Source organism: Corvus kubaryi, unplaced genomic scaffold (assembly GCF_017639235.1).
Source record: "Corvus kubaryi isolate FWS band 111438036 unplaced genomic scaffold, C.kubaryi_AGA036_p1.0 37216, whole genome shotgun sequence".
NCBI lineage: Eukaryota > Metazoa > Chordata > Aves > Passeriformes > Corvidae > Corvus > Corvus kubaryi.
Window position 1 is genome coordinate 1,165,464 of NW_024581061.1, and position 26,641 is coordinate 1,192,104.

The 26,641-nt window shown below is 37.2% G+C and overlaps 1 protein-coding gene across 3 annotated transcripts in view; it reads right to left on the reverse strand.

The window, feature by feature from the left end:
* Positions 1-26,641, reverse strand: part of TOX (thymocyte selection associated high mobility group box) — a 219,393-nt gene that overhangs the window by 39,925 nt on the left and 152,827 nt on the right. For 2 of the 3 annotated variants that reach the window (XM_042022585.1, XM_042022584.1), the window contains exon 4: positions 3,911-4,189. The exons of the other annotated variant lie outside the window; for it this stretch is intronic. In XM_042022585.1, coding sequence (XP_041878519.1) covers positions 3,911-4,189 — 279 coding nt within the window. The remainder of the gene's footprint in view (positions 1-3,910; positions 4,190-26,641) is intronic. 3 annotated transcript variants of the gene reach the window in all.

Sequence of the window (26,641 nt, forward strand, 5' to 3'; positions counted from 1 at the left end):
GTAGTTTAAAATAGATTTTAATCAAGCACCATCTGCATAATAGGCTGAACAGACAACACAGAATTCCACTTATAACTCCTATCATATAAAGTAAATATTGTAAAACCTCTGCCACATAAGGAGAATATGCTGTAGCAGTTCTTTAGTAATTGTGTTTCTGTTATTTAATTCTTGCTACTTGCAGTCCTCTTGCTATCTTCCCTCTAAAATACATTATTTGAATTTCTCTCATAAGTGATATGCAAATGAACATGGAAGAAAACCCTCTTATCCATCTATGAAGAAATACTTATTTACAAACCAGTAATGCTTCCAGCAGCTCACAATTATGCTTGGCAATAATGAAGTACATGTTTAATGATCCAACAGTGTGAATTATGACAAGAATTACATAAATGCAATATTCCAGTGTTGAGGTGGTCAGAATAAGGCATGTGCTAAGTGGTGACTTTGTTTAGAATGCTTTTATAGGTACTTACAACTACTACTTCTTAAGTTCTCCCTTTTTTCTTCTTCTAACAACAGCCCCACATATGAGATTTAGAAGAATTAAGGGGCTTAGTGATGTGCGCCCCTTGCAGAGACAATACCCTTAGTCTGAAGCTACATTTCACATTTCCATGGTCTTAGCAGCTCTCTGAATGTATATCCAACCTTACAATTATGCTACAGTTGTCACTGATCTTATGGTCAAGCAGCCTCAGCTGTCCTGGTTTTAGAGCAACAGCATGAAGGGAAACTGAGCCCTCTATAATGCAGCTCCTTTCCCTTTCCTTGTGCAAGGACAGTTGAAGTCTGAACAGCCTATATGAAAGAGTCTTTATGAGAATGAGTATAGCCAAATAATATTTAGCAGCTGCTACCATTAGTTCTGTGTATGTTGGATAAGGCTTATAACAATTTGAATATTTATCTTAGAGTGAACATCCAAGAAGCTCAGTACATGAACAACTACATCAGTTTGTAAAGTTAATACTGGAGTTTGGAATATATACATTGAGCTGAAATGGTAATTTCCTTCATGCATGGAAATCAGTGCTTCATGGGGCAACAATTGTAATTTTAGTCCAAACGTGTACATAAAGTACGTATTTTTTTATACCTTCCAGGCTCTTTCTATAAATTCATTTAAATATGAACAAGATATTGAGATTTCTGGGTTTTTTTCTCTAGATAGAAATAGGTATAGTTTTTAGGCACCTTTCTACCAAATATGCTATGAAAAGAGGAGTAGCTTCTCTTTCACACAATTCAGCTGGTATAAACTGAGGATGGTCACCTGACACTGAGGTGATTTTCCATTTGGAAAGGTACTTTGTCTTTTTGATCAATGTGGGTACACAGGCAAGCATCTTGTCTCACTGGTTAAACAGGGAGAACATCACTATTGCTATTAATGACATGGTGAGTTCAGAGGGAGTTGTTTTTTACGCAGTCCTCATGGCAGGAACATCTCTGACTCCATGAAGTAACCTCCAAAGCGACCCCATGACTGCAATACGTGCACTTCTGCTGAAGGATTGGCTAATGAGCTCTGGCCCTGGTCTATTAAGTAATACCACACATCTGCATGGTAGTTTATAAATCAAAGAGAAAAATCCAAATTTCTCAAAGTTGTGTTCCGTTAAAAGAAAGATGTTCTCACAAGAGGCAGAATAGCAGGTCTATCTGTTCCTGTCCCCATCCAATGCCTTCTTTCGCTGGGAAGAGGATTTCTGGAGTTAGAACTTTCACAGGCCCCTCCAAAGCAACTCTGATAAAATGTAATACTGTTGTATCTGGGGAGAAAGATCTCCACAGAAAACTGATTTATTTTGAGTATTCATATCTACTCACTGGCAGCTTCCAGAAAGAGCAATGTGACTAAGAGATACACATTGGAGAGGTTTAAATCTTGAAGTACAACAATACACTTTACTCCTCAGGCTGATTATTCAACTTCTCTTGTCTTTTAAAGAGGGAACTACAGAAGAACCATTGCATGGGATCAGGCTTGCCAGCCCACTGCCTGTCTCCAGTGGTGAGCAGCCTCAGGTGTTTTCATGAAGCCCTAAGAAATCCCACAGAAGGCAAGTACGGCATTATCTGCTCCCCATCAGGCTTGCTTAAACCATAGAGTTGGAGAAGAATTTAAATTAAATTTAATAAGGTTTATTAACCAAATGTAATAGCCTTTAAAACTTTTCTCTTAGCAGTGAAATTATAAATATAATTTTAAGGCAATGTATCTACTTTAGCACACTGGATTTAATTTTGTGTTGTGCATTGTGCCATTTGTCATCTTTTTCGGCTTAGACTGAGCAGGAGGGAATTTTAAAGAGCATTTTCCAAAATAACATGGCTTGTTAAAAGTTGAACACTATATAAACTGGCTTTCACAAAGAAAGGAGAAAGTTTTACTTAGTCTGCAGTGCTTTGTATTTCTCTATTAAAAACATTAGCTTCAGATAATTACTGCTTGCTTGGAACCACAACCCTGCACTTTTGCTAGCACAAAGTGCTACAGTGAAAAAGTACATGAAAAATATAGGTTAAATAACTGAAATACTTGATAGAAGTAGAAAGAAAATCCTAATTATTTGAGTGGATATTTTCTCCAGAAGTTTAGAGCACCTTGAATACTTCCAGCAATGTAAAAATATTAGCAATGCAATAGGAGTAGCAAATAAATTATTCTGAAAAAGTAAAGGCTGCCTGGAATTATTTTTACATAGCTGTATTCTAAAGTCTCTCTCAATAAGGAAGTGCTCATTTAAAATATATGAATTATTCAGTAATTTTTAAAACCTAAAGTTTGTGAAATCGGGGGAATGTCCTGAAATAAAACTTTTGAATCAGAATTTATTCAAATTGTAGTAAAACATATGTCTCCAATTACATGATTATTTTATAGCTTGAGGCATGAAAAACAATATAATGTTAAAACAAATCAGACTTACATTTCTTGACTGGATTATACCTCCTCAGTGACTCACAATATCTTTTCTTCACATTCCTTGCAAGTCTGCAACTTTTCCGCACCAGACGTGGCTGTGGTACAGACTACAGTGCACGTGGCACACACTGCACTGCAGGAGTGCTCTAACAGGACTGGTATTTTCTAGTGACCACAAAAGAGAGCTATGGAGGCTCTCAGTTTCAATATGCTATATTCCTGGTTTAAGGGATGACATAGTACAAAGTCCCAATCTTCCTGTGTCTCAGCTTTTCTGTCTGCAAAATTAAGATAATAGACTTGTGTATTTTTGGGAGGTTTTCAGGATTTTGGGAGATTTGGGAGATTTTTGTATGCAAAACCTGCTATACAGATTGACATTTATCCTTTAAAGAAATTTATTATGTAAATTATTCTTATCACTTCATTCCTGTACTGACATTAAAATGAAGCTTAAACATGTCATGATGAAGTGTCAGCACCTCCCAAAAGCATGAATGCATACAGGGTCTTCCAGATTTTCAAGGTAAGGTTTTTAAAGTTAATAGGATCTTTCTGTTCTGGTTGCTATGATGTTCTGTTTACTCATCCTGTGACCAAGCAGCAGAGACTAGCATATTGCACAGACTGTTCATACTTTTTATAGCAGTAACTTGATCTTTAACTGGGAACAAACATCCCTGCTATGCAAGTGAGAAAACTCAATCCTTATATTAAAGCCCTAAAGGAATGACTATCCTTTCGATGTTTAACAGTATTCCAGTTTGCTCTCACAAAGAGGAATGATGTAATTTACTCAAGCTGCCTGAAGAATTGCCTGGATATTGTAAGTTCTGTATTCATAATCCTTTATTCACTTCAGTGAACCACCAATCATGTATAAAGTATCACCTTAATAACTGTGGCCATATCATTCATTTAGCAGGTCCTAAAAATATCCACCATTTACATAGTAATCCTAGCATCTAAGCCTACCTTAGAGCTATCTTCTCCTTCATCTTCATGGACTGAACTGGATGGTGAAGGAGTTGCAGATTTGCTTCCAGGTGGAGAGGGCGAGTTGTGAGGAACACTGTTTCCACCCATATTCAAACCAAGCTGTGCACTGAGCTGGGACTGGTTAATAGTAGTCAGCTGCCCGTGCTGCATCATTCCTGGCTGCCTAATATCTGCAGGTTGAACCCTTGGCCTCATGGTTGCCATCTGAGGATGGGAACTATACTGGGCTCCTTCTGTATTCCGTAAATCTTGCATCTACAAGAGGAAAAAAACTGTATTAAGCATATCGCTAATAAAGTGTTCTGTTCCTTTAGACCTCGGTTGGCCTGATTGGCTATGTAAGGCTTAAAGGAAATGGCAAGTACTTAAATAAACATGTATATACTGAAAATAAACATAGTAAGGATATGATTGACATTTGCATAACACTGTTATAAAGAATTCAGGCTCTAGCGTCAGCCTTTGGAAATAGCAAAAAAAGGAATGAAAGCTTGGGGGTTTTTTTTATAGGGGGAACAAAAGGGTGCTGCTTTCTGTAACTGTGTGTAGAGTATTTCTGAAATGCTAACAAACAGGAATAAGTTTGCACTCTGAAGTTCAGACCTAGACCAGAACATGAACATCCTCAAAATTCAAGACAGTTTCCAGATCCTGCTTTTTTAACTTAGCAGTTTTGTGGTTTTGAGTTGTGAATTTTGGAGCTGCTGGGAGTTTTCAGAGTCTGAACATCTAGTATTAGGTCCAAATCTACTTTACCTGGTGCTGCCCAGTCAGACATTGGACTTTTCAGGATTCAGACCATTGACAAGAAGGATGCATTGATAGACTGATTAAATGATTTCTGAGTCGATTTACTGCTAAGACATATATGAATGGAAAGCTCAGAAATCGCAGGATTGACAAATGAATCCATTGTGCTATGTGGGTCACTGCTTCTTAGCATTAACGAGACATACTATTTTAATGCAAGCAACAGATTCAGTCTCTGTAAGGATAAGAATTAAAAGCACTGGAGGATGAAACTCCTTTCTTGTCCAGAGGTCAAATGCACCATACACACAGACCTCAGCAGATTGCCTGTAACATCTTTTCAGTATACTCACACAGAAACACGACAGATAGCAAAGAGTATCAGAGAGGAGCTCTGATTTAAGCTAAGGTGTTCTGTGGGTGATTTAAAATTGAAGTATCAATTCAGAGCTGAAGTGAAATAGATACGGTTGTCTTTCTGTGCATCAGGCAAACATGTATGTATGTATAAAGTAGAATCTGACAGGAGCTACCATTGTGTAAGTTCCATTATGATAAGGACATGTGCTAGTGGCTCAGTATATTAACATAGTCACATTTATTCTACTGACAGTCTTTGTTAGACATGTCATCTGAATTGTCTAAAGATCACTCAGATTTTTCTTTTTTTATATTTTTATGGCTCATGACTTTTATAACCTATCTCTTTCTCATATACACACTCCCATATATCACAGCAATCTCTAAGATACCTTTCAACAAGTAACACACAGGAAAAAAGTAAAGATAATCCTGTAACTTCACCTTTTCTCTTATTATTGACAGTGTAAAAAGGTATCAAGTTTAGGGAGATATTTTATGAGCTTGGGGATTGATTTTTGTAAAGGTGACTGGTTGGCAATAAATCAAACTAATAATACCATTCATTATGGCATACTTACCACTTTACATGTACTTGTGTCTCTGAAAAGCATTTGAATTGGCTTCTGACAATGTGACATCACAATTATACCTGTATTTATGTTGTTTTAGAAATTAATAGCTTTTGGTAAAAAGGAGTTATCAATACGAACTTGTTTTCCAAGTTCATTTAATGACTATGAAAGCACCGGAGGAGAGGAGCACAGAGAGCACAGTAGATGAAATCAATTGAAGGCTGAAATTTGAATCCTGGTAGACATTTATATTTTTAAATTACTACTGATTTCTTGGTCCCTTCCCTCCAGTATCAGCTCCCTCTGTGCCAAGCATATTAGCCTTGAAAGCCATCATTATCTCTGCCTCTAGCAGACAACCCATACCAAGACAGCTGTGCCCATGAAGCTGTAACTGCTGGTCAGATGCTTTGCTCTGGATCCAGCTGCTGAGCTGGGCAGCAGCTGGGGAAGGTGGAGCACCAGTGGGGAGTCTCTGGGTCCTCTTGGCCAGCACGGGGCAAGTGGGAAGGGGATGGGAATCCACACAGTCCCTCATGTGCTGAGCAAAGGGAGGCAAAATCCTTCCCCCAAAGCTCTCCCTTCACCCTGTCTGCAGTGCTCTGTGTGGGTGTGTGCCATCCCCAGGCACCCTCCACCCTGCAGGGGCTGAGCACTCAGGTTTTCATGAGGCAGCAGCTCATGGTGCAGAACGAACACTTCCACAAAAGGCTGGAAAAGTCTGAATGCTTTTTAGGAAGAGTAGGCATCCTAATGATTTTATGAACTCTAGAAACATAACAACTACTACCTGAAACTTCTAACTCTTATTTTGAATGAACTTCAAAATTATCTATCTCTAAAAGCAGGGCAAGGGCTACCATTTTATTTACTTTTCCTCAAATAAAATACAATACAAATGCTTTAAATGATGCGCAGGAAGTTCTACCTGAATATGTGGAAGAACTTCTTTATTGTGTGAGTGGGTGACTGAGCACTGAAACAGATTTCCCAGAGAGGTTGTGGAGTCTCCCTCACTGGAGATTTTCAAGAGCCATCTGGATGGAATCCTGTGCCATGTGCGCTGGGATGACCCTGCCTGAGCAGGAAGGCTGGATCAGATGACCTACTGTGGTCTCTTCCAACCTGACCCATTCTGTGATTCTCTGATTCTGCTATTATTCAGAAAGATCTCTCCTTTAAGAGCTTCAAGTATCAGATAGATAATACAGAACATTCTGTGTTTTTCTTCTTTAAACAACATATATTTTTAAACAGTCTGTGATAGAATTTTAGGTCCAGTGCTGAACACAGGCTGTGTTTTCAGATAATACAACAACAACTGAACAGTACTGAATGTATCCCCATACAAAACACGTGTGTATATATATTTGCAAGAGAACCCTTCACCAGGGAAATTGTGAGGACTGCAAATGCGGTGGTGGAGTAAAAAAAAACCCCAGCGTTTTTCTTTTCACATGAATTCAGCTTGTCTCCTGAATTTTTAAATCAGATGAATACCAGGCTACCTCCAGAAAACCAGGTGTAAGCAGCAAATAAGCTTATTTAGCAGTACATTTTCTCTTTTGGATGCTAAGCCAGAAACCCTCACCTAAGGGACCTGCCTGCAGAGAACAAGCCAGTTTAAGTCCATCACACAGAGCTGTGGCCCTCAGGATCCACAGATGTGATTCACATCTGCAGATGAGGCTTCTGGCTCACCTCTTCACCATGCACTGCAGAGCCTGCCTTCTCCCATCCTGCCCCTACCTGGTGAAAAAGTGGGATTGTCTAAGAAAACGGAAACTGCTCATTCCTTGAGTAAGAATGGACAACTGATCACATACATGTAAAAAGTTGTGAGATCACACTGTGGAAAACATGATGAACTTTCAGGTTCCTAGAGGATCAACAAAACCAAGAACTGTCCCTTCTCCTCTGTTGGTTCAAGAACACACCCAGCCATGAAACCTCCACTCTCAGGTCACTGCTGTGGCATGGTGGTATGCCCCTGTCACAGATGCTGTGACAACCTTTTCTCTGCAGAATAGTAACACTAATCAGACACTCTGTCAAAACTACATGCAAAATATGACCAATTTATTCTAAACTACTTCTAAATCTGAAACTTCATATTCCTTTTTCCTCCAGATGGAGTTTTACAAAACCCACCGCTGTGTAGCTGTGCTGGAGCCATATTCAGTATGCAGAGGCAATATTGCGAACACACTCCTGCCGAATGCAAAGCTGAAGAGAAATCCTGATGGGTGGCAGAATGCCAAATGGAAGAACAAAGTTAAAAGAGTTTGGAGCGTTACAGAGGATAAGGACAGTCTTAAACTGACATCTTCAATGGTCTCTGTGATGAGGTAATAATGATAATATCTGGCAGTATAATATCATTCTCCATCTGTCAGTTCCAGGATGTTTCACAACTTGAGTTATATTCAGCTTTAGAACATGCCTGGTTTTATTTTGGTTTTACTAATGGGGAAGCTATGATACATTTCTCTTCACGGCTATTTTTTTTTTCTGTTTGCATTTTGCTTATAAGCAGAAACTGAGCATTCACCCATATAAGTGTTTGACTGCAAGTTAAAATACAGTACAAGTCACTAAATCTAAGGTGTGTACCAAAGTCCCTTATTGGCACACAGGTAGTGCAAAACCACAACAGGGCTGTCTAGTTGAAGATGAGCTCCTAATGCCCTGCTCAAAGATCCTGAGGTACTAAGAATAAAGCTAAAGAGCTTTAAACATCAGACTATCATTCATCCCATCAGCTTAAAGTAAAAACAAAGCAAAATACAGTGCAGAATACAGTGATATTATCCCTGTACAGAAATATCTTACTACAGGACAATGTGAGTACAATATCCTAATCACAGAATCACAGAAAATAGTGCTAGAAGGGACCTCAAAAGGTTATTTAGTCCAACATTATCTCACAGCAGGATTAGCTATACCTAAATCATTTCTGACATATGTTTGTCTAACCTCTTCATAACCTCTCTGGGCAATTCTTGTGCTTAACTATCCTTACAGTGGAAAGGGCTTTTTTCCATAATGTCTCACCTAAATCTCCTTTAATGTAATTTAAACCTACTACTTTTTGCTCTGCTCCCAGTGGACATGAGGAATGTTTTTCTCCTTCTTTACAGAAAAGTTGTACACACTAGAAGGCTATTATGAATCTCCTCTGGTTTTTTTCTTCTTTAGACTAAACAACTAAACCTGAAGATTGAAAGACTTTGTACATATGCTGTGTTTTCTACACCTCTGATCATTCTTTCTGCTGTCCTCTGGACTATACCCAATAACCTTCATATTTCTTGAAATATTGTGCTCCAAAGCCCACAAAACAGAGATATTTCCATCTGACACAGCATTCAGACAGAATCCTTCATTTCTCCCAGGACATAGCACATAGCAATAAAAAACCCCAAATGGAATTATCTGCCTTTTTGATACAAGCTGGTTAACCCACGCAAGATGCAGAAAGAGTCAAATTGCAGGACTCTTAACCAGTGTCCCAGAATGTGGCTTTGGGAAACAAGTAATTTTTTTCTAAGAAACATTAGACAGGCAGTTTCAAAGGGAATGTGCTGTTAGCAAAATAATTCAAGCTATTTTTCTAGTTATAATTAACAACCATGAGGAAACATCTCTCTGAAAAGCTGTAGAAGTCCCAATACTCCCTCCCTATTTCGATTCATTTATAATAAATGTTATCACTAAATGAAAGAAGAAAGACAGATTGCTTTAACAGATCGAAATAAATGCAACAGGTCTAAGTACATGCAAGAAACACTAGGGATAATTCACTGGAGATGAAAACATCAAAACATAAGGAGAAATACACAGGGCTTACTCACTGAAGCAAGTAAAATTCACATATCTCACTACTCTGAGAAAATTCATATCAAACAGACATTATTACTGTTACCACCATCAGGTCTTGCAACAATTTTTGCTTAGTTTTCTACTCGTTGAATGCACTTGTGAACATTTTTGATGGACACTGCAGAAGGGGCTGACAGTTCTTTGCTTCTTGTCTGATTGGTCAAGGTAAGCCTGAGAGTAACAATTTTTTCGGACTATAAGAAGCTATTGTCAATCAATCAATTAAAAAAAAGGTTGGGCGAAAACCCCAGGGGATCTTAAGTGTTATCTATGAAGATACCCACAGTGTGCTTCTTTCTTCACTGGCATGACCCACCTGCATCCCCATGTAGGTATCTTGGACACTCTTTGGTAGGCAGAAAGGGTCTCTGTTATTAGTAGTATTCTCATTTATATTCCCAGGAAACTTGCTACTACCTGTGCCATATTAAATCTGAATGTTTCTCTGTTCCCAAATAATACTACATTGAAATGCAGTATTAGTCCTGGTTGTGCCAACCTCCTGAAATGCCATGAAATTTGCTCAGAAATGTTACTGCTTTTATTTCAGGCACTTTAATTGTCTTCTACCATAAGCCAATGCACATCTGCAAGATGTTTTCCAGTGACAAAGAGATGCTCATTAAAAAAGAGAGGAAAAAAGTTAATTCCTACATAAGCACTTGATTCTGTAAGTGAAGGTTTCAAAAGACAAAAAAAGATAACATTAAAGTTGCCAGCCAAGTTTGTGAGAACAGGCACACTGAGAAGGGCTTGTGTTTGGGAAATGACACTTACCATTTATGATCAAGACAACTTATAAACCAAAAAAACCTAGTAATTTTTTTTAGTGCTACAAAATGCAAGCAATATTCATCAGACAGATGATGAACAGGCTCCCCAGGGCAGTGGTCACAGCACCAAGTCTGATAGAGTTCAAAAGGTGTTTGCACCATTTACCTGAGAGTGTCTACTCTCAGGTGAATGTGTGACTCTTGGGGATGTTTTGTGCAGGACCAGGACTTGCACAAAATGATCCTTGTTGGTCCCTTCCAATACAGGATATTTTATGGTTCTATATGACCATAAGTTCAAACTTAAAAGAGTGTCTAAAAGTACAGAAATGTCAATTTTAGACACCTTTCTTTCAGTTCATACAGGTGATCAAGAGGTACCTCATGGTTGTTAAATGCATGTTGGTGGTCAGGATCCTAGATTGATGGCAAGTGAATCAAAAGCAAACCATGCAGTTTCATCTGTTGTTTTCCATTATGGCTATGCTCTTTCATGAGAGAGCTTAAAACTTGAGATAAATTGAACATCTGTATTTATACACCAGAGGAAAACAAAAAAGTGACCGAAATATTTGGAGGTCTGAAATCTGACAGGAAGTTTGCGTTTACTGATTAGAGTGACTAAAACTGGTACTTGGTACGTATGTCCTGTCATGAATAAAGAGCGATCAAGCCAAAAGAGTCATGTTTTATCAGGTCTTTGTTTCCATTCAGTTGAAGTAGAAATAATACTCGCAACCAAGTCTTGTTTTAGCACACCTATAAGTGAATGAGTGCTAAAGAAAGATTTTTTAATGAGAGCCAAGGTTACTGTAAAATGACCACAGAGAACCATTCAAAACACATTAAAAGGAATAACTCAAAGCACCACCTAACAGAGGGAGGGGAGGTGTGTTTTCATCATCTCATTTTTATAATTCTCTTCTGTATCACCTAACTGCATAATGAAAGACTAAGTTTTAAAGTAAGTGGGTATTTGGGGAATAGTCTAGTGCTTTACACAGGCGTATTTTATATACTACACCCACTGCATTTTTAGAATAAATTGAAAGGATCATTCAAAATTTCTGTTGATTAGAAAAGCAGTCTTAAAATTAAACAGCAGAAACCTCACATGTAAAGAGACCCCTAAACAAAAAATAATAAAAACCCCCACTCCTATGAAATCTACTACACTAATCTTTTCAAAATCATTCTGTTAAAAATTAAACCACTTCGGGTTGTTTTATATAGTACTGGCTCTGTAAGTGATCTTAAGCCCCATTAAAGCCATTATATACTCAAAATTTGACTGCAAAATTTTATGGTACGATCAAATAATGACAAAAATGCAGTCATATACACTTTCTATACTTCTTGGTACACAGTTAATTTGGTGACTATTAACATTCTTTTCTACTTTATGTTTTAATATCCTTTGAGTCACACAAGGCCAAGGTCTCAAAACTAATCATAAAAAACTACCAACTGCTATTCACTCTAATATAATAACCCTTTATTTAAAACAACTTCCAATAAATTTCATTATAAGAAGTTATTAAAAGGGTTAAAAACCTATTAAATGTCAAAGAATTTGCCTGACTCAAACTTCTAATAAAGAAACAGAATGGGCTTTCTTTCTGAATTATTTAAATCTTTACTGACTGTGCACTGAACCATGAAATTAGAAAAGTGTTATTAGAAGTGTTCTCTGGTTTTTATAAAAGTTGTAGCATAGAATATATCAAACTGCAGTCTTTAACTAGACTAGTTAAAGAAATAGGTTTTTAATCCTGAATACATGGTTTTCACTGATATAAAGGGTCATAATTAAAAGTCTGGCCTGGAAGCTGAAGATAATAAAATTATTATTACAGGAGCATACATGTTCATTTGGTATATTCTGGATGAATGTTTCCGTTTTAATTTGGACAAATATCTTCAATTTTGTTTGAGCTTGCAAAGTCCACTAATTTGGATCCTCTCAGCAAACAATTAAGCTTTTAATAGTGACTCATTTTAAAGAATTAATGGTGAATAATTTGTGTTATCTTTTTCTCTTTTTTAAAGTGTCTAATGCTTAACAGCAGGTATAGGTTAACAGCAGACAAATGGAATCTAGGAGGTACAAGGCAACTATTTATCCACACATCTCCTGATATCAGTATTATCACTAAACTGGTTTTGTTGGGGTTTTTTTTGCAAATAACAACAGAACAATTTTCCATTTCACCAGTTATTTGCATAAGGAAAACAACTATGCATTTCACATTTATTTTAGTGATGCTAAAGAACTCCTGAGTAAGCAGTATATTCACAGATTCACTCAAACACACCTGAATCAATAGCCTTTCATCAAAACAGATGAAGTCAGAAAGATGCCTGAGAGACACAACATTGTCTTCTCTTCTTTTATACAATAAAAATAGAGGCATCCAGGGGACATGAAATGATTAAGTCTAGGAAGACAAACTAGATCTTTGGAAATAATGCTAACAGTGTACTTGGTGCTTGGTGTAGGGCAGGAGAGAAAAGGGGATGCAGGCAGCTACTGTTGCCTTTGCAATCCTTTACTCCTGTGACTGACCAACAACAGAGTCGCCAGTGTGAGGATGCTGTAACCTTCGCTGGCTTCTGCTCTATTGTATCCCATTCTGTTCTGTTCTGTTCTTTTCTGTTCTGTGTTTTTTTTCTATGGTGTTCAGCACAGCAGTATCAATCTATCTTCCTGCAGTGAGTTGGGAGCTGTGACTGTTACCTGTCACATGTTGTTTTCTGTATCCACTTTAACACACAAAGGTACCCTGACCACACCACCAAACTCTCCCTACCACCAAGTAAAGGAATTTGTATTGGGTACATTTTGAGTAATGTACAGCAAGGTATAGTTATGCCCATGTGGGAGGAGTCAAAAAATTCCTTCTGGTTAGAAAATCACACTAAACCAGCTGTGACAGCTGAAAGGTTGGTACAATACTGGGGTGTCTTGTGTCTCCTATCTCTACAGGAATACCCTAAATTATCCAAACTGATCTCTCATCTCAGTCACAAGAAATGGGAATTCCTTCCCAAAGGAGCAGCACATCAACTAGAACAAGAGATTTCTGAAATACTGTCAATGAGATTTAATCTAAGTATGCTACTTTACTGAAAAATATTTTGCAAGGGAGGACTGGCTGTCTTTTCAGTGTCATCCACCTGTTTAGGCACTGAACAGAAATACAGGGCAGAAGGAACCTCAAGTGAAAATTTCTGTCACACAGAAGGAAGAGAAAGGACTAAAACCTGTGTCTTCTATGTGCTCCAGTCATCTCACTACCCTCATAATTAAGTTTACAAGAATTCCTGCTGTTCTGCACAAACACTTAACGGGTCTTGCTTCCACTCCAATGGGATACGATGCTGGATTTGTGAAACCAAAATCACACAGTCAGATCAAGTCTGCCATTGTCTATATTATTCCTCTTGGGCTCTGTGATGTGGAACATCTTCGAAATTATTTCCCAGAGTCATAGAGTCCTGTCTGGGGTTGTGACTTATAAAAGGCATTTTGACTGCAACAAAATCTCCTACAGAATTAATCATAAGCAAAGTCTGAACATGAGTAACTTTAGGCATGGCTGGATTAAGGAAGACTCAGCTGTCTCTTGAAGGCCCATTGATGAATTCCACCTCTGAGCAAACTGTTTTGCCAGCCACTTCAGTACTGGGAACCGTGGTGCTGTGCTCACTCTTACATTCCCACATGCAGTAGTTTCATTAAACCATAGGAAGCTTCCTGTAACTCCCTGCCACCCTAGTACTAAACTGCATAGAATTATGACTGCACATTATCCATCATTCAGCTGAAAACCAGAGTCATCCCAGTTTCGTTTGTGCATTTTGTGAGTTTCTGGACTAAGCTCATTTTCATTGAGAAAGATATTTTTTCTGGCTGATGCCAGTAGCCCTGAAAAAATCACACCATATCCCACATAATTCTACTTTTCATTGAGTACAAAATCTGAAAAAAAAAAAAAGTAATTTAGAGTAATAAAAATGAGTTGAATGGTTTAAATTACATTAGTGAAAGAATCTTCTAACAAATCTTTTTTCTGCTACGTCGCAGCCCTGTATATTCTCAGCATGAGTGATAGAACTAATGGAAGTTGAAACAAAAGGTCTGCAAAATGTTTAACTCAGAAAAGATTGTTTTTCATACATATGATCTTGTTATCAAGTGATAAACTTACTGATATTTGTAACTGTATTGTCATAATTTCCTCTGCAATATAAACTTAATGCCATTGTCAAATATTGTGGGTTTTGCAAATGTTAAGCACATGTGTTACTGCTGGGCAAGTCACTTTTTGTAAGCTATGAAAAATATGCTTGGCTCTCAGGGAAAAAGCAATTTAATGATATGCTAATAAGTCCATCATTCTTCTGTATTGTATTATTTACAATTTTGTCTCTAAAACCTATTTAGCATCTCCAGTGTAATTATCCATCTGCATCTTGCCAAGTCCAATATTATAATTCTGAAACAGGAAAAATCTCAATCATTTTATTTTCAGCTATGTGGAAGATGAACAGATATCCAGCAGTCTCAAAAGATGAAAATTAGTAAATTTATTTTGCTTAATGTCCATTATACTGGCATGCGACTGAAAATAATCCGGGGAACCATATTTTTAATTTAAGAATATATCTTTATTTTCCTGGTTTGGTATTTCTAAATGTGGATATCTTACTTAATAAAGCCTGATCAACTTACCAAAACAACTTAAGAGAAAAAAGCAAAACCCATAACTTCTTGAAAAGGAATACTTTGGGCAATCACAACTTCTTATTTCTTTTTGAACTCATTATTCAGTCTATTTTTGATCATGAAGCCTCTTACTGTCCCATTAATCTTTAGAATAAAGCATCAACCTTGGTTTGGCTGAGAAAACTCCCTTTCTTCCTTCATCTTACTAATTTGTACTTTCAACTGGTTGCTGAGCAGCAACCAACACCTGGGAAAGCAATATTTAATGATTATATATACAGTGATTTAACTCCATCCCTGAATGCCAGGGAAGCATAGTGGAGTCTTTGGTAAGAATGTGCTGTGATATAATACTTGTTTTGCATATCCTAACACACAGACAGTAGCAAAATTCAAAGAAAATGACGTGTTTTGTATTAAATCCACCACAATACAGAAAAGTTTTATAGTGAAAATTAGGGAGGAACCAATTGTTATCTGCAAGAGAGAAAATAGTGAATGAAGAAATTAACAGAACATGAGCTCAGGACATTAAAGAAGGCCACCCTGAAATACAAGAACTTTCAAGCTTTGGAAATGACATCATGGTGAAGAAAGAGATGGATACAAAGATAACATAGCAGATTAACGAGATCCTGCAAAGTTGGGCTTTAGAGAGAATTCTTCAAGCTAGAGAAGGCTGTTACCACTGTGTGTTCAGAGTGGTGTTGTTCAGAGAGATGACAACATTTCAAAGAAATGGCCCTGGTGTTTCCTCAGCATAGCCTCACAGGCTCATCAAAGTGTTGAAACACTTTAGTCTGGATGAATAGTTGCTGCATTTTATAGAAAATCTGAAGACTCTAGGATGTATTTCACCTTTCCTTTTCTTCTTGGATGATGGTCTAGTCATACTAATATACTTCTAACTTCTGTTTGGGACCATCTAACCTACTGTTATCTGGAACAAAACATGATGATAAGTAATAATACTCATATAGCACAAAATGGAGCTTCTTCCATTTCCCAGGCTTGTACTGAAATCACCAAATTCTTCTGCTGCCCATAAATCAGATCTTTTGACAGCCAGAGGCCTTGGTTCTAATTTTCAGTCTTAATGGGTCCAATCCAGATTAGTGTAATTGGATAAAATGAACCCAAATGTAAGATGGGATCTACATGCCAAACATTTACACTGCCAGAAGGTTACCCTGGAAGCCTCTCTGACCAGGCAAGTACTCACATGCTATGGAAGAAATTAGTTAACAATTAGAAAGCTTAGAATTCACATAATCTTAAAATTACATGACAGATGAACATCCCAAATAACACAAAGGCATATCTGCAGTCTTTTGTCTTGTTCTCCTGCCACTGGCTGCCTTCATATTAGCTGAGATCTTCACACTAGTCTACCATTGTGTAGTACACCAGTGTGTAACTTCATATGGTGTTACTAAAGCTCTTTTAAGTTTCATTAATAACCTAGAATAGGGTCATCCTCTACTAGTAATCATGAATTTTGTAACTACCTTTTCTTCTCATACTTTTCTAAGCAAAGTAATGATTTTAGTCACTTCACGAAGAAATTTTAAAATGTAATTGCCGTGTGTGCAAAACTGCATCCATGACTGTTCACATAATTGCTGCAATTACGAATGCAATTCAGGTAAATATGCAAGCAGACTACTAGCTAAGTCTCTAACTGGCAATTTACTTGTGCCTTCACCCAATTTGCATGGGCAATTTTAATAATTACCTTCCCAGGTTTAGTACATAGATCTCGGGACTAATGAATACTAATAAATAATAACTAATGAAGGAATGATGAAGGATGCATGGGCAACTAGTGGAATAAGTAAATTAGAAGCATATGGAAAAAAAAAGGGAAAACTTAACTTCAGCATATACATTTGCCTTTTTGTACATTTCATTTTGAAAGAGGAGATGAGTAATGCAACTAAAGAGGGTCAAGTTCCTTCAATTATCCTTCCTTCTCCTATTTTCATTATGCAACATACCCTTTCTGGTAGTCAAGAAGCCCCATGATTTTCAGACAGACAAGCTACATATGTATAGTGTAATTTACAGTAAGTGAAATTGTCATTTTAAGTGTCTAACTCTTCATCTGAGAAGACGTGCTCCTCATGAATGCAAGGCCAAAAGAGGGTCCCAGAGGTGTTTATAGATAAGCAATTGAATGAGTTTACAAATGTCCTCCTTCTCTGAGGAATAAAGGAAACATACTGCATTCAACTGAGAGGCATTTCAACAAATTGTACCTCTGTTGCTACACTTAAAACCATATTGACAAAAAAAAAAAAATCTTGGCTTGTTTGCTTTGCTTTTTAGGAAGACAAGAGAATAAAATACAAACATACCTACATACTTCTGTTAGCCTTGATCATTGACTATAAAAAAGTTATGTATGTAATGCATTGGGATTACATTTACATTCTGGGATTATAAGGAGAACTGTACCAAAATAAAAATAAAATATGCATGTTAGAGAAAAGTAAGGATCCTAAAGTGCCTTCTGTAACTCTCTGTGTAAAAACTACATCCCATTATAGAAACCTTACAATCAAGCCCATGCATTTAATTCGTCCTAATCTTCTATAAAGCCAATTTTTAAGAATTTTAATTCCTGTGTCTACAATATTTCGGGGAAAAAACAGAAAACTTAAAAAAAAATTTATATTTAAAGAGAATTTAGAGATTTATTTTGAAAATTCTGAACAGCTTTTGCACAGTGCATATTCACATGCTATGGTTGACGTTTATGGTATCTGAAAAGATCGCTTTTATTCACAAAGTTGAGCAAACAACATCTGCCATAAGAAGTGTGGGTTTTCAAGAGAGATTGTTCAGATATGGTCATATGTACAATACTTTCTTCCCTTGATAACTCCAATAAATCTTTTTACCTTATTAAATTTTACTCCTGCCACCACTGTAGAGTCAACAAAACCACAGGATACTAAGTGGGACCATATTTTGCTAAGAAATGGTAAACTGAATTCTTAAATAATTTCTAGATGAATAACCAACCTCTGCCACCTAAACCAATTCCATTCCAGCACAAAAAAGAGATAAGGGCTGCCATATACAGTCAACTCTGCTCAGAACCAAGTAATATTTCTATCTCTTAAAAGTATTGCAAAAATAATTTAGTTTTTAAAGTACTGATAAATGATAAGTATTGGTTCATATCATACTGTATCAGTGGTATTAAAATATTCTGAAAAATAACTACACTTTGCAGTTTTTAACATAACAGATGCTAAATCTTATGTTTGAATGAAAAATATTTTGCATGTAAGTAACTACCACTGCTAGTTAGGATGCACAACAAAAAGAAAAAAAACCATTATGAAAAGAACCAAAGTGTGCCTTCATCCTTCTACACTAAGGCCTAACATCCTCTGTATCTGTTGCAGTCTGGAGTCTGACAAGCTGTCCTTGCACCCAAAATGCTTTCCTTAATTTTAGAAAAAGATAGCAGATTTGTAACCGATTAATCTTGATATGTTTGTAAACAATGTTAGTAGACTGAGCACACTAGAAGTGCTTTTGAACGATATCAATGTGATGCTCAAATTTTTCAGCTTGAAATTAATTCTGTAACTTCAGGACTAGCAAAAATAAACATGCTCAAAGGGCAAACAAGAACTCTACAAGGTGTTAAAATTCACTGGATAATTTTCATTTCCCCAGGTGAAATATAGGTGAGTAGTTGTGCCAACATACATGCCATGCTTTTCAGCTTTATCTCATTTTCTAATTATTTTGCTTTAATGCTTTTTTCTCCTACACCTCATTCCATGCTATTTCCTAACATTAATATTATGGCAGCATTCTAAGACTGAAATTTTAGAATATGTATATTAAAATTCTGAATCATCAGAGCATCCCTTTATTGCAGAGTTATATGCAATTTCTACACTTACTCAGTGGTTGTCACTTGTGATAATCTTTAAAGTCTGACTGGACCACTGTACCTGGCAACTACTGTGAAAATCTTTACTGAGTTTAAAGAAAATGTTCTGGTTTTACTGTCAACAATTTAACAAGAGACATCTTTCTGTTACTGCCTCTAGCAAATCCAGATGCTGTAATTAATACTGTAGAAAGTATAACAGGAAATCCTCCCCTTTCCCTGGAATGAACTTATAGAATCTACAAAAAAAGACGAAATCAGGTAGCCCTGCATCTGAGAATGGTTCTTTTAGAGTAGGTTTTTAGCACATAGATTCTGATTCAGGGACAGAAAAAACCAGCATTTTTTTTCTTTCCTTTGACATTGACAGGATCTAAACCAGGGCCATAGTTTCTTATATATTTAGAAATACCAATCTTAATGAGTTATTTGCACACTATCTTGTGGACATTTTGTTTTCCTAACCATATTGGTGAAATGCAAAGCACTCTCCCACACAGAGAAATAAATGCAATTTTTAAAGAAGCAGAGCAAGTACTTTAAATCTACATTCTCTGAATTCAGTTCTTGTAACAACAAAGTTACAGTGTTTTCCCATGGGAGAAATCAATGTTTCACTACTTAATGTAATTAAATTAGGGAGATCATCAATACAAGAGAGTATTTAAAAACAAGTTATGTATAGAATAATACATACTGATGGCTAGATGAGAGATGATTCAACTATATCCCATTCTAAATGTAAGGAAAAAAGTGTCTAATAAAATGTTTAATAACTAAATTAAACCCTGACTTTAATGAAGAATTCAGCAGGTATGATATAGGTGTGCATTTTAAAGAGAGAATTTTGTACAGTTTAGCTCCCACTTACACTAGGAATAATACAGCAAGTGGAATTAGAACACAGCTTTCAATTTCTGTGATAACTCCTGGAAAATATTTAATTTATGTAGCAGATGTTCACTGAAATGAGTGCCACACTACTTAGCCTTCTAAAAATTGCTGAATGAAGCGGCTATTCCTAATTGCTCTCCCACTGTTACCTAATTTGTTCTTCCCAAATTGCAGTGTGTAGGCTGACCGGAACAATCTATCCATGTGTCCTTCTCAGAGGTGTGGATACATGACACATGGCTTTGGGTTATCTACCAATGTAGCTCTGAGATGGCAGGTCTGGCTAGTTAACTTGCGAGCATTTGCAAAGCTTGATCTCATCTGACATGCTTAAGAAGCAAAGCCTCACTGAACTGCATATGGATCAAGGAGCAAAGCTGTACTTTGGTTCCCAAGGCCTCAAAAAGTCAGGATCAGAAATGTATGAACTGCTATGCTACAACATATCAGGATGATCCTCCAACATAACTCACATTTAAATGTACACATTGATTTCCACTGTTGTATATGGTTTTGCTTAGCTTCAATATTAGTCTAAAATATTCTGCAAAATGAACCCTTGTATTTTGGACTATAAGCTGCTGCCACTGGTGCCCATCTCCAGAATTCTCTTTAGAAGCAGCACTATTCTCACCATCTTTTCTTCCAAAGCTGATTTTCCTGCCTTTTTGAAAGATTGTGTTTCGCATATGTTTCACACATTACAGCACAAATTAGATGCTAAAAGTGAAACTATCTGGTTACCACTGAGCTTCACAGTGAAAGTGAGCAACTACAGGCCATGGTGCACGTGAGTGGTGGAGGAGCAAGATTCCTCCCACATTTCCCGAAGTACTCTGTCTGCCTCTGGCACTGTCATGCCTGAAGCAAGGAGAGAGGTGATCACTCCTGGGGGTGCAATATATCCTTCCCTTGAGATGTCTGAACAAACATTTATGGTGGATTCAGCCAGACCTCAGGGGTAATGTGATTGCACACATGCTGGAGGGTATTCTTGCCTCTTTTCTTCCCGTCACGTTGAGAATCCATAGTGTTAATTATAATTTAGCATTAAATGTGCAATTTCAAGCAAATTCCTTCCAGATGGATACATTAACAAAAGTGAAAATGAAACCAAACCCAGTAACAAACCCCAGGTTTCTACCTCAGTGAATAAATTCTCACCAATATGGTCTTGCCTATCCATTTCTTCATCAAAAGCTATATAAGGAAAAAAGATGAATTTGAACAACTAAGTTGATAAAACTTCCCAAGTTTTTAATTTGTCAACAAATGTACTTCTCTGGCAACAGAATATTCTATTTTTTGCTTTCAGAGCAGAAGATACTGAGCAAAAGAATCATTTTAAGACAATATTAATGTGTATGAAGACTAAATTTGGTCTATTTAAATATCAAATTTAATTTCTTTCTCTAGATCATTACAGGAGAGTTTAGAAACAATCTTCTACTTATTCATACAAAATAACACCTTCAAAGACATTTAAAAAATCTATTAATGCTTTCAGTTTGCAATGAACATTTGGAAATGGTAATTATAGAACTGTGATAACTAACTTAAAGTTCAAGAAGACATGATTGGCACAGTAAATAATTGGTTTGCTCCTACTTAATCTACATTAATGTAAACAATAAATCTCTTAAATAAAGATTGTGGGAATCTTCATTTATCTTTTATGACAAGAGAGCAAAGGTTGTAGCTTAATGAATGGAAAGAAGCAACAAGGTCAGATTTAAAAGCCTCAAAGGTCAAATTTCTGACATCTCTGAACACTGAAAAAAAACCCCTAACATGGTAATTACTATTTTGGTCAAGCCACTGAGGTCTATTTTCTATTCCAAAAAAGAAAGGGAAAAAGCACTATACTTCAGAAACTTGAGAACCATCACTTGGTACATAGTCTGTAACATATACTTCCCTGTATTACAGACTCCTTCCATCACAGAAATAAAATAAAGGATACAGCAATAAGAATTCCATTTGAGTCATCACATGTCTATTAAGTAGCCAGCACATATCCACACCTGGAATGTGTTTAGGGGAAAAAAGCAACAAGAAGCCTCTCCTAGAAATTTGACATTGCCTAACTTTGAATATAAAATATTTCCGGGGATTCCTATTCCTGAACCACCCCAGCTTTGGTGAAATTACAAGTAGTTCTGAATCTTTGCAGACAATGGGAACACAGGCACTGATAAAAGATCCAGAAAGCCACATAATTTTATTTTACATATGCATTGATTTTTGCCCAAATGGAAGACCTCTGTCATCTAACAGGGTTATCCATAGATTCAGAGAGTTGATCAGGGTCATTAATAACAATAGTAAACTGATCATCATTCCAATAAGACTTGACAATGGCTTTTTTTCAAAGTGGATACTAATGTATTGATGCCTCTGAAGTTCATTACAGCAGTAATAAATCATTAGCCTCCAGAAAATGATTTATAAGTTGGTTAAAATGCATTAGAATGGACTGTCAAGCTACTCTACTGAGATGATGAGGCTGGTACTAAAGATTTTTTTTTCAGGTTCTCTAAAAAAAATGGTGATGACTCAAAGTAATCATATCACAAAGACAAAAAAAAACAAATCACTGTAATGATTTACTTTAATAGCATGTTTCAATCTTCATAAAAGGGTGAGTGAATTTTACTTTGAACTGCTGGATACAGTCCTTGTATTCGCTGCTGGCAGAAAACTCTTAACCTACAAAGCTGTAGTACTGACCCCAATGATTATATTTGTGTTTACTTTAACCAAAAGAAGGGTACTGTGTGTGTAACTATGGTTACTCTGCACGGGTGCCTGTGTAATAACAGTTTATTATAATGTATAAGTAGCTTGTCAGGCACGCAGTTCTAAGCCATAAGATTAGCAATGATAGTACCACAGGAAGTATATGGGCCACAACTTGATACTCACAATGTTTATGTTATGCAAATCTTTTACTATATTACATACACTACTTCTAGTTACTACTTAAATAGCTTAACTACAGCTCAGACCTATCAATGTGCAACTACAGAATGTTTTTACTTTCACATAGGCTTTTAATTAATACCCACTGAACACTAAACAGTTTATTCATGATATTCAGCAAACTTCACGTTAAGTCCAACGCTTGGTCTCACAGTGGTTCCTCTGCAACATTACTGCAGTCACGCTAAAGGCTTCCTGTATTAAACAGGGTGTGTGACCAGTCCCCTCCTTGGCTACCACACACAACCTCGTTCACAAGGGCCTGGCACCTCGTGCTCTTTTTCGTTGCTGCCTGCCATGAGCATTGCACGGCTACACAGCATGGGAGGTGTGAGGAAAGACCCACAACTACACAGGACAAGGTAGGATCACAGCCCCGTCATTTGGACATATGCATTGCTCTCTTTCCCTCTGGGACCATGCACAGGATGACAAAGATGGGTTGGGAGAGGCACAGGTGGTCATGCTGCTCCTTCGACCCAGGTGCTGGCTAGTGAAGACAGCACTTGGACAGACACAAATGCCACCATGGCTCTGAGCTTCCATGAAAAGCTCTTTCCACTTTTATTTTCTTCTTCTTGCACAGCATTTTGCCTAAGTGTCAGAAGTAAGCCCCAAGTCATTTGTCTTTACCCATTTGAACAGTAGCTTTTACACAAGGAGCCCTTCAAGACTAAATACATTAAAGGCTTGTCTGTAATGCCAAGAATAAAATAAAATCACGTCTTCTGGAAATACATGATAGGAATTATTATGAACCCTACAGAAGACAACACAATAACATGTTATCCTCTCTCTGTAATTCAATTATAAGAGTGCATTGCATAAGGGCCACAAAACATTTAGGACCAGATATTCAAAAGGCCAAGTCAGTATGTTTACAATCTCAATTTTGTGTTTGCAGTCTGAAATAGGAGGAGCTGTGCTTCTATCTACCTAATCTGGCTTTCTTAAGGTATCATTAGAGGTAGAAATACTTTGGAAATAAGAATGCCTGCAAACAAAAGAACAAGGTGATCTGAATAGCTTTGAATAGTATAGTTAACAGCACTAATGTTGTAAGATTATTTCTCTTCCTGTATTTACAGTGGAATCTCTACAGGCCAATTCTCCTTTCTTTAATTTGTAAGAAATCCCCCACAGGAGGATGACAGGTTCCTCTGAATGCAGAAAGAGAGGGGTGGGCATGTAGTCAAACTTACAGAAGGTTGGGGGATTTTTTAATTGCAAATTAAAAATGCCATTTCGCACAAAATGGAGCTCTCAGACCATCCAACATGGATGGGTAGAATTACAACATCCCACTGACAATTTCATCCCAAGTAAGCACTCAGTGAGAAGCAGAAAATATAACCTTAAAATATGATCATCTTACTCTTAGTTAACATTTCACTGGTGTATTTTAAAAAGCTTTTCCTCCACAGAGGCAAATGGTAAAATAAGGATGCCAAAAGTATAAATGAGCACTTGCACATGCTAACAAAGAAATCACCAACTAAGTAACCAGCACAGAAGTCTCCAAAAAGTAATGAAAATATGCTTAAAAACTTCTAAAAATGAGAGAATCTCTATTAGAAATGTCAGTACAAAATGTTTAGCTGGTTCTAGTTGGATCCAGTTGATGTGTATATTTTGGAACAAACCCCAAGTCTTTTACATGGCTATGAAATTACATCTCACAAAGACTCCTTGAACCATCCCAAGTCAAGGCAGCACTTTAACACTTGATAAGCATAAATTGGCACAGAACAGAACAACTACTAGTGGCCAACACAAGCTCAATAGCACATAATGAGAATTTTCACCCATTCAAGACATGGCACACAACTTGCTGGCCAGGTTACCTTTAGAATGATTAAAGCAGTGCAAATCACATCAATCTCTATCTGGCAGAAATACTAGCCAAAATTTGCCTAACTCTGTGCTGCTGCTACCTCCAGATACAATTCTAGCAAAACAAACTTTCCACTTGGCACTCTGCTTATGACCAGTCTTTGCAAATGAGTCTGTGGCTGTTCTCAATTCCTGCTACTGGACTGCTCCTCCAGCCAGGAGTGGATGGTTTAGTGGGCTTACAAAAACATACAAGGACTGAAGAACAGTTACAAGTCTCACCATGTGAGCTATAAAATCTTTACAACAGTATCTTTATTCACACCAGGAAAAAAGCCAGTGGCAAAATAGACAACAATCTGGTTCACTGCACAAACGCTTCCCAATAACCAAGACAATAAATAAATGATTCTGATGCCAAAGTAAAAGTTATGCTATGGGCTGAGGTTGAAAACTCTTCAGTTAAACTGAAAGGAAGCAAAGACATTAAATGCCTCTCCATTCTCATCCATGTAAAACTTGTGCTATCATGGTTTTATGAAAGCTAAATCAAAGAAGGACAACATCTGATATATGCTCCTTATTGCACTTTTATGGGGTCCTGGGAAATGCTACCATCAGGAGAAAAACTAAAATTATGGATTATAGAACGAATGAAATGACAATACTGCTTACTTCCTCCAGCAAACGAAGAGCTAAGTGAAAAGACACCGCACGACAACATCTCCTGGCATCAGGAATGAGTCTGAGCATTACAGGATAGATTTGGACAGCCCTCTGGCTGCTCAGGGTGCTCCCCCACAGGTCACCACTACCCCTTATAGTTTGAAGCAGTTTGAAGGATCTCCATGTTTCCCAGGCATTTCTTACTACCACGTGCTCCTTACTGCTGCCACTATAAACCTGTAGCCCCACTTCTTGAACCATGCCAGCAACCAGGAAGATTTTGGTTATGCTGTCCTAACCCAGCACAGCTCTTGAGGAGGATTCTCTGGATACCATATTCAGCCTAAGGAAAGGAGGGATGGCCCATGAGCAGGAGTGCACAGGCATACATCAGGACACAGCATTGCACAGATACACAAACATACAGCATAAATTCTTGCTTGCTTTTATAGCCCACTCTCTCCATAGGGGAAACTTTTGGACCTTTATACTCTGTCTATCTAATGCAGACACTTACCACCACTTCCTCCAAGTGGAATGTGCACCTGCAATTGTTGGGTGATAAAAGACATTTATCTCAATCTGCTCTGGAAATACTGACAATGAATGAAGATGAGAAAACCTTGATTAAGACCTGGGAAGCAGAGACTGACACAAATTTATGAGGTTTTTTATAATATCTGTATTGTTCGGTGGTGTGGTTTTTTCCCTGTACTCAGATACAATAAATGTAATCCTTCGCAAATTTTGCATTGAGGAAGAACACAGAAGCAGAATAGCTTCTGCTTTCTCTAACAAAACAAACAGGCATAAGGTTAAGAAAATGCATTAACTTCACAATGAGAAAGGTAAAGCAGATAATTTATTTGTACAAGGGATCCATAATACAGGATTTTTAAGTACAAAAGACTTTTTACATACAGCATTTTTAATCCCACCACTCTATTTTACTGCACCCTCCAAACACTATGTGCTGGTAATGCAGATAAACATCTTTCCCCCCATTTCAGACAGAGAAACAGAGGCACAGAGAAATTTCTCAAGCAAAAGTAAAAACCAAGAAAAGAGCACTTCTATGCATAACAAAGGTCTAACTCAAAGTCCATCAGAAGCATTGCAAGCCTTTCCAAATATTTTTATGCGATTTGAATCCTGACCTAGAAAACTTAGGAGTAGCTTTCTCTGTCAGTCATCAAGTCCCCAGTCTGATCTCTTCCATTGTTCACTCTAACCTGTCTGTAGTTTGGACTGTGACCCTGTCAGAGGAGCTATGTGAAATGCACAGAAATGCAATGGAAGCATGAGAACTTCTCTGAAGAGTCCTTCATGTCTCCATTCTGTACTTAG